The sequence below is a fragment of the Gekko japonicus genome, unplaced genomic scaffold, assembly GCF_001447785.1.
Source record: "Gekko japonicus isolate JY-2015 unplaced genomic scaffold, Gekko_japonicus_V1.1 scaffold1869, whole genome shotgun sequence".
Classification (NCBI taxonomy): Eukaryota; Metazoa; Chordata; class Lepidosauria; order Squamata; family Gekkonidae; genus Gekko; species Gekko japonicus.
In genome coordinates, this window is record NW_015161459.1 from 34,229 (window position 1) to 43,621 (window position 9,393).

General features: G+C 43.7%; 1 protein-coding gene across 1 annotated transcript in view; it reads left to right on the forward strand.

The window, feature by feature from the left end:
• LOC107125649 (Golgi pH regulator) overlaps nucleotides 1–7,747 on the forward strand; it is a 19,023-nt gene extending 11,276 nt beyond the window's left edge. The window contains exons 11-14 of the mRNA XM_015429091.1: nucleotides 1–91; nucleotides 4,284–4,373; nucleotides 6,917–6,982; nucleotides 7,071–7,747. The exon at nucleotides 1–91 is cut by the window's left edge and continues 3 nt beyond it. Coding sequence (XP_015284577.1) covers nucleotides 1–91; nucleotides 4,284–4,373; nucleotides 6,917–6,982; nucleotides 7,071–7,277 — 454 coding nt within the window. The 3' untranslated portion in view covers nucleotides 7,278–7,747. The remainder of the gene's footprint in view (nucleotides 92–4,283; nucleotides 4,374–6,916; nucleotides 6,983–7,070) is intronic.
• The last annotated feature ends 1,646 nt before the right edge of the window (nucleotides 7,748–9,393 follow it).

The window sequence follows — 9,393 nt, forward strand, 5'->3', positions numbered from 1 at the left end:
CATCAATATTGTATTTGACCGGGTTGGGAAAACTGATCCAGTCACAAGAGGAATTGAGATTACTGTAAATTATTTGGGAATCCAGTTTGATGTGAGACTCCCCCCTCCCCCAATTTTAACCTTTCAGTAATATTTTTTTGTGTGCTGTTCAGAATTTGATCTTGGCTTGGCTTAGATGCAAGGCCAAACCATGGGTTGGCGTTATGTAAGCCTAGGACAAGCTGTGAGCTCACATGCCCCTTCCCAGCTGTAAGCAAACCACAATTTGTAAGTTATATCTGAACTATTAAACCACAGCTTGTGTTTTCCCTGTAAATTAGAATGGAAAGTCATGATAATAGGTTGCAGTTTTTGTTTGCCAGGCAAGTGCAAACCATAGTTTGCCAGTCCAGATGTAATGACAAACTGATCTACAGCTAACCAGAGAGAGAATAAGGGAGTTGTAGGAGATAAAAGGAAGGAGAGAAGGGAGTGGGTTATTTACACAGAGCCAAGCTATTGCTTGGTGCAGCGGGAAACTAAGTCAAATACTTTTACACCTGGGTAGGGATAGCTTAAGGGTCTAATAAAAGGTATTTCAGAATGTGGCTTTTAGATAGGAAATGTTCCTTTAGCTACATAATATACTCCACTTGCTAGCATAACCATTCGGTGACTTGTCTTGACATTCATTCTAAAGTCAAACACTTAACAGAAGACAGTATTGTGTTGGGTGGATTTCATTCTGGTGAGAGACTAGCAATTAATTACTATTAGGAATATTCAGTGCTTTAACAAGCCCTGCATTTACTTTGCCCCAACACTGATTTTAAGATATGTGCCTATAGAATATGGGTCAGCTTTTTAATGGGTAGATGAATGTTGGCTTCATACAGTTTCATTCTTCAGCCCACCCCATTTATGGGACAGGAAACCAGCACAGAATTTTTCAATCATTCAAATTTTTTTACGGATGAGTTGAAAAGCTTTGCAGTCTTTGGCTCTTGGTGTATCTTGTGATTGCTAAACCATGGCTAGGATTCAAGAACTGTATAGCCAGAGGAAGACTTGGATATCTTTTCTGAATGGAAGGCTTCACTGCCATGTGAAGCTGTTCTTTGAATGCTAAATACAGTTTTAGATATGGTCTGGAGGGTTAGCTGAAAAGGAAGAATGACAAAAAAAATACCACTGAACATGTGCAACGTCTTGGGCTCTTGTAAAGTTATTCTTCAGATTTTTCCATACCAGTAATGTTCTGTATAGATACTATCAGGTTAAGAACATAAGAGAAGCCAATGTTGGATCAGGCCAATGGCCCACCTAGTCGAACACTCCATCACACAGTGGCCAAAATTACCAGGTGCTATCAGGTGCCATCAGGAGGTCCAGCAGCGTGGCTAGGACACCAGAAGCCCTCCCACTGCCGTCCCCTCCCCCGGCACCAGTTTCACATTGATCAGTCATTAAGCAGTTGCAACTCTGGATGCTTGCATGCTTGGGCTAAAATTCAAGAGGTGGCTGAGTAGCAAAAGGGAAAATAAAGATCCCCTTTTGCATGCATAGATGATAGGCTATTAGAAATACATTGCAGAACTTTCTCTGTAGCTGCCTGTCACTTGCCCAGAAGCAATTACAGGTTATCCCCGGGAAAAAAGAAACCATAAAAGCTTTTCAGTATTTGCTCTTTATCTCTAACTAGCCTGCTACCCGTGCTTTGCTACGGTATTTAAGTTCCGTAAATCCAGTTATAATACTGATGATGTGAAATTTGAAATGTGACATTTGTTGTAGGAATTCTAACAGAGAAGATTGTATTGTAAGAAATGAAGTGAGACAGGTGTATTTTTTTTTCTCTATTGAAGGACCTCTCTCTAGACCACATTGGTGGTTCTGCCCTCAGGTGCTAGGATGACCAGGCTGCTTGATGAGCTCACTCTGGAGCAGGCCACATAGAACTGTCCATTTAAGAAGCAGTCGTCTGTTAAGTCCACTCCTGCCACCTTCCACGAAAGTGATGGCCTCTCTACTTGTGTTCCTGGATTGTTTTGCTCATATGGAGCCTGTGTCGTTCTGAGCACCTCAGGGTGATCTTGCTGGTACTTGGCCTGTGCAGCTCAGTGCACTGCAGGAGTACTGTGTGCAAATGTCTTTGCCGCATTCCTAAGTTGCCTCCTCCTTGTAGCGTTGGTGTATCTGGCTCGACGTTTGCCAGGAGCTTTCTTGGGGGCAGTAAGAGGTGAGAGGTGTGAGGGGGAGTTGGTGTTATGGAGTGGTGATGTGGTGGACATTTCTTCAGGTTCATGAGGGAGGCAGGCATCGAAATGGCTCCTAGAAATGTCCTTTATCTCCCCATAAACATTCATACCCTGGCCCTGCTCCTACACCTGACAGACATCGGCCTGTCTGGTGTTGGGGGGGGGGTTGTATTTAAAGGCATTGGGAAGGCTGGGCCAGCAGCAGTGCTAAGGCAATCCTGCTGAGCAAACCTCCCCGGCGGCTGTAAGCATCCCAGCTCCTCTCCTACACCTGACAGGCAGCTGCCTGTCCAGTGTAGGAGGGGGAGGAGTATTAGAAGCCACTGTAGAGGTGGGGCACCCGACAGACAACCGCTTGTTAGGTGTAGGAGGTGGGGAGAGTGTGTTGGTAGCCATCCCACCTCCTCTCCTACACCTGGCAGACAGCTGCCTGTCCAGTGTAGGAGGGGGAGGAGTATTAGAAGCCACTGTGGAGGTGGGGCTGCACCCGACGGACAACCGCCTGTTAGGTGTAGGAGGTGGGGGAGTGTGTTGGAAGCCATCCCACCTCCTCTCCTACACCTGACCGGCAGCTGCCTGTCCAGTGTAGGAGGGGGAGCAGGAGGAGTATTAGAAGCTACTGTGGAGGTGAGGCTGCACCCGACAGACAACTGCCTGTTAGGTGTAGGAGGTGGGGGGAGTGTGTTGGTAGCCGTCCCACCTCCTTTCCTACACCTGACAGACAGCTGCCTGTCCAGTGTAGGAGGGGGAGGGGGGAGGACTACTAGAAGCCACTGTGGAGGTGGGGCTGCACCTGACAGACAACTGCCTGTTAGGTGTAGGAGGTGGGGGGAGTGTGTTGGAAGCCATCGGAGAGGCTGGGCCAGCAGCATTACTGAACCTCACAGGTGCTTGTTGGCCACTCCTGATTTCCTCAACCATCAATAGCCGTCTGCAGTCCCCTGTAACTGTTGGTTGTTTTCCCTCAGAACTCTGAGCTCTGCAGCTGACCAATGAGAGAGTGGGGGGTGCAGGGAGAGAGCTGCCTGGCAGCCTCATAAGAATCAATGGGGGGAGCACATTTTCTCCCTTTTGACCCTCTTAGGGGTCGAATTTCTAAAAATCCCTTCTTAGCGAGCACCTACGCCACGGTGTGAGTACTCTCCCTGAATTTGGTGTCTCTAGGTCCAGCGGTTTGGCCTGGGTGTTGATTTTACGGTGAGGGGACTTTCATTTTTATATATAGATGATACTCCCTACCAGTGTTCCCTCTAAGCTGAGTTAGTGTGAGCTAGCTCACAGTTTTTTAGCCTCAGCTCACAGATTTCTGTCTTAGCTCAGGAAGGATGGCTCCAGAGCAAACTAATTTCTGCAGCAGCCAAAACGCTCACTCACAACTTTAATGCCTGTAGCTCACAAAATAGAATTTTTGCTCACAAGACTCCACAGCTTAGAGGGAGCATTGCTCCCTACTAGTAAATAGTGATGCTGAAATTCTTCCTGAATGGGTTATATTGCAGGAATGTTACCTTTGTACTGCTGTCTAAATCTATCTCTCATTTATACCCTTCCAAATTCTGTAGAACCAGTTGGATATCATTTCATAATGTGAAAAATTTAAGTTGTTTAAAATTGTTTGTCTTTGTTTGTCAATAGTTTGTCATAACTATTCTAATGCTTTTTCCTTACTGGAAATGTCTATACAGTGAGTTATTCCGTACCAGTAGGAAAGTTATACCTAACATTAGTATCTCAGTCAGAGTGCTTCTTTTTAAAAGAATTGGGTCCTAGTTTTCTGCTGCTCCAGAAGATGGCAGTAGTTCCCGTGTTCATTCAGATAGCATGCAAATGCTTTATAGTTTTCTCAATCTGCATTTTCACTGCTAGCAAGATCTGCAGGAATACAGAAAATATCTGAAAATATTCTTTAATCAACTCCTATAGGAGATGTTGTTTTCTTTCACAAATATAATGTGAAATGAGATGGCTTATCAAATTCATATTCTCTGCTGATGGTGCTATAAATATCTTTAGAACTGTGACTATTTCCTGATTGTATTATTGCAGGTAAAATTCTGGTCCCAGCATATTTCATTTATCCTTGTTGGAATAATTATAGTCACCTCTATCAGAGGTTTATTGATAACACTCACAAAGGTAAGCTGGAGTATGGTCTTTTAAACAACTGTATTTGAGCCAGATGTGGTGTGTGAATTAGGTTGACTATTGCTCTCTGGTAAAAATTTTAGAGCAAACTACATGTTAAAAATACACAGGTCTGCCACTAAAAACCACAACCCAGTGTCATTTCGCCTTCATTTCCATAAATCCATTTCCATTATCCTGAATGTTTCTTCTAGCCCTGGCTGTGTGCATTGGCTGTCCTTGGAAGAGCCAGGAAAATGTTCACTGTACTGACACTAGAGCACAAAGAAAGATAAATTACATGTTAAAGAAGAGGAGGAGAGGATGCAAAACAAGAATTCTGTTTTAGGCAGCAGCCCCATTTTTTTTTTCGGGGGGGAACATATAGTTCTGCTATTAAGAAATTCCCTTGGTCTAGTTAGGGCTGCAGTGGCTCAGGTAATTAAGACGCTGAACTGTAGACCGAAAGGTTGGTAGTTCAACAGTTCGAGACCTGAGTGCCGCATGACGGAGTGAGCTCCCATCTCTGGTCCCAGCTCCTGCCAACCTAGCAGTTCAAAAGCAAGAAATTGTAAGTAGATAAATAGCTACCACATCGGTGGGAAGGTAACAGTGTTCCGTGCGCCTTGGTGTTTAGTCATGCCGGCCACATGACCACGGAAACATCTTTGGACAGCGCTGGCTCTTCAGCTTGGAAATGGAGATGAGCACCGCATCCCTAGAGTTGGATTCGACTGGCTTTCGAGCAAGGGAAACCTTTACCTTGGTCTAGTTAGTTGAGACGTACTGTAGCAGGTAATAGTAAAGTCTGAGTTAGGGGACATTCTTCTGCCAGAAATTCAAATAACAATTTCTTACTAGTTTTCGTATCATAATTTAGACTCATAGTGGAACCATTTAAAAACCATCTGCTAGAAACCATCTAACAGTGATGTGGAACCCATGATATCTTAACAATGTACTTTTATGTTTAGCACTGGTATATAAGTGACTGGTAGCTCACTGCAGTGAAGTCCTATTGCATCGCCTTAGTCACTGAGGAGTTGTATAAATCATGATACAGTATCCATTTCTACTATTCTTGGAAACTGACTTGGAATTTTATACTTTTGATACTTACTAGAACAGCTGAGCAAGATCTTCTGTTTTTAAATGTCATGTCTTAAGCAGTATGATGGACTCTCCCTTAAGGTATTTTTGGAGCTCCCAGTTAGGTTGTTCTAAATGCAAAAAGCACAACCATCCCAGGTTGTGTACTCATGTGACAAATATAAGAATATAAGAGAAGCCAATGTTGGATCAGGCCAATGGGCCATCCAGTCCAACACTCTGTCACACAGTGGGGCCAAAAATACCAGGTGCCATCAGGAGGTCCACCAGTGGGGCCAGGACACTAGAAGCCCTCCCACTGTTGCCCCCCCCCCCAGCACCAAGAATACAGAGCATCACTTGCCCCAGCCTGAGAATTCCTATCTATACCTTGTGGCTAATAGCCACTGCTGGACCTCTGCTCCATATGCTTATCTAATTCCCTCTTGAAGCTGTCCATGTTTGTAGCCACCGCCACCTCCTGTGGCAGTGAATTCCATGTGTTAATCACTCTTTGGGAATCTGGAAGGAAAGGAAAATAAGCCCAACTGGCTGTTGCTTTCCAGCAGCAGAGACAGAGAAAGGTCTTTCCCAGCTCCTGCTTCCCAAGGCCCTTTAGCTGGAGATGCCAAGGAGTGAACCAGGGATGTCCTACATGCAAAGCATGTGTGCTAGCAGTGAGCCTCAGCACCTCCTTAGTCCTCTTGTGCTTGCCCCTGTGAATGTGTGCATAAGGACAGTCAGGACTGCTTTCAGGCAGAGCAAAACTTCTTGTTGTCAGCCTTCATAAATACATAACTTGGCTGTGATCTGAGGTAAATGTGGACAGCATTATGGGAGACCATCAAAAACTGGGTGAAAAAACAATTTAACTTCAATTTTGAGAGGACATAATAAACAAAATTTTGAGGACACATGGTCAAGATTTTATAAATGGACATAAGAGTATAACATATAAAACTTCCAGACTTATAATCAAAATAAAAGGAAATAAGAACTATATGTTTAATTATAAGCAAAAGGTATACATGAAAATTATAAGGTGGATAAAAGAAATTAATATTTTGGATATTGTATGAGGTCAATAATTAGGTTAAATAATGATACAAATGAATTCCCTCAACCTGTATTTATGTATGTTTGTCTTTGTATGTCTTATGAAATAAAAAAAAAAGAAACTGGGTGAAAAAAGTTCTGTGTCAAAAATCTCCCTGACTCTACTGACAGTTTAGAAAAATGTAGGAGCTCTTTCAAATAAATTGTTGCTGTTTACAAGATCTCTGCTGTTCTTGGTCGTGATGGTAGCATGTCGTCTGAGGGTCCTGCTGTGAATGATGGCTGTCAGAGGGATAGCTTTCTGTTTTAGTCCTATGAACATAATTAAAAACACTCAAGTGCATGTTTTATCCTCTGTGGGAGTGTGATCACATCTGACCTTTATTTTTGGTGGTTGTCTTCCTCTCCAGTTTTTCTATGCTATCTCCAGCAGCAAGTCCTCCAATGTCATAGTTCTGTTGCTGGCACAGATCATGGTGAGTGTTTTAGCTGACATGTAAACTGCTTCTTGCTTTTCTTAGCCGTAGCTGCTGGATTTCTGATGTTTCTCTGTCTTCTTTGCAGGGGATGTATTTTGTATCTTCAGTACTTCTGATTCGGATGAGCATGCCTCTGGAGTATCGCACTATAATTACTGAAGTTCTCGGGGAATTACAGTTTAACTTCTACCACCGCTGGTTTGATGTTATATTCCTTGTCAGTGCTCTCTCCAGCATTCTCTTCCTCTACCTAGCACACAAGCAGGCGCCCGAGAAGCATATGGCACTCTAAGTCCATCATGGTTCCCCAGTGCCTTTTGGAAGAACAACAGTGCACTTGGCACACTGTCATCCTGCCGTGACTCTTTCTCTGACCGGTGACCAACTGTTTGGCTCCCGTAAATGGTTCGGCTTGGGCAGAGAGTGGCAAGAAACAGCCGAGAGCCTCAAAGTACTTAATTCAGTTTTTTGGGACACGATTGAGATGAAATCGTTCATAAAAGAATATCTGAAGAAACTTGAGGTGATTGCTCTATAAAAAGAGGATGGGTGAGCTTCAGCGAGAAAGGTGACTGGCAAAATGTCTGCCTAATAATGCAGTCCTGTGTGGAATTACTCCAGTCAAAGGCCAGTGAAATCTGTGGGATTACAGTATCTGCACATAGGATTGTACGGCATGTGCTGTAATCCTGGAGAATAGAGGTGTTGGAATGAACCTCTCAATAAACCAAGATTTCTAATAAGGTCTGGCTTCACAATAATGTTTTCATCAACCATAAATTACTGCTTAGAGGAGGAATGAAAAATGTTCAGTTTCTGGTGTCTGAGTTTTTCTGCATAACTTGTGTTCCATGAAGGCTGATGCAGACCACTGAGGTGGGGGGAGGTGCACAAGGAACTTGGATTTGCTGCCAGATTGGGAATGCAAAAGCAGGTAGATTATTTAGTACCCTGCAAGCTACAGTATGTGTCTGATGGGCTATGCAGCCATGTTTTAAGGAGATGAATCTCAGCCTTTTACTGTTTCATTTGATCTTAGGCTTGCCCTCACTTATTTTCCTTCCACACTATGAATAGAACTGAGATCTAGGAATTTGATGTCAAGCGTATCTGTGTATTGTCTACAAGATGTTCTCCTTGTAGATCCCACACAAATCTAATATTGCCAATGGGGCTCTTCTCAGAGGCAGCCACTGTTCTCTAAGCCTTTCTTAGACCAATACCAATTCTTCTGAAGGCAATCTGTCTTGCTTTGCAATAGTCACATGGCATTTTTGCTTCTTAGGGTAAGAAAATACTTAGAGCAGTGGCAGACACAACACTGAAAATGTATAGTTAGGCAGAATATTAGGTAGTTTTTAAAAAAAGTTTAGAGATCCTGCATAAGCTTTACAAGGAGGGGAGTAGTGAAAAAGACTCAGTAGGAGACTGGCTTCCGCAGCTTTTTCTGCCAGGAATAGTGTGTGAGTTTCACATCCCTTCATAACTTAACAAGGAGCTGAAGGGAACAGTAAAAGGTGGATTAGTAAAGTATGTGTGAAGATTGGATGAGCAGACATGCATGTGGGAGGAAGTGGAGCTTAGGAGACATGGTATTTTCAGACCATAGAACATTGGGATGGTAGTAAGGAATTAAGAAAACAAAGGGTTTTTTAAACACATTTCTGCCCTGCCCTTCAGTCCTTGGTGGCATCCCCAGCTTACAGCAAACTCAAAATAGTCAAAACAAAAGACTAAGACATGTCAGAAGAATAAAATCAATCATCAGGCTAGAAACAGTCATAAGGCAGTCATCAGCTGAAAGTAAGCCACCACAGTTTAATACTCAAAGCACTCATTTTGGAAATGTTAGTAAACAGAGGGGCAGGCAGACCCTCCATCGCGATGGCACTGCTATTGAAAAGGCTCTCTCTTTTGGCCTTCCATCACAGCACCAGTGAGCATGCATGAAAAAAGGGACTTTTGAAGATGCTCGTGGTGTCAAGGTAGGCACAGAAGAGGCCTAGACACTTAACTGGCAGCTCATGCAGATGAAACAAGACAAAACTAGTAGTTTTAAATGAAATAACTGATTAGATCTCTCATCTAGGAAGCACCTCACCTAATATATCCAGCTAAAACTAATACAGTAAAAGCTGTGTTCACTGGCAGACTCTGTTAACTGGGAGGCTGGACACTGCTGACTGCTCAAGGGTGAGTGAGCAGTGATGGAGCAGGCTCTGGCTACCTGCTGCTGAGCAGGTGGTGCTCAAGGCTGGGTTCTTACTGTTCCCCCTTCCTCCCTACCCTTTTGTTGCCCCATAGGTGATTGGTGGTATGGGAGCAGGAGGTGCGTTCAAGTTATGGGTGCTACCTGCTTATGCTGCTGTTGAGTGGGTAGTACCTGTGGCCACCAGGAGCCACTGCCT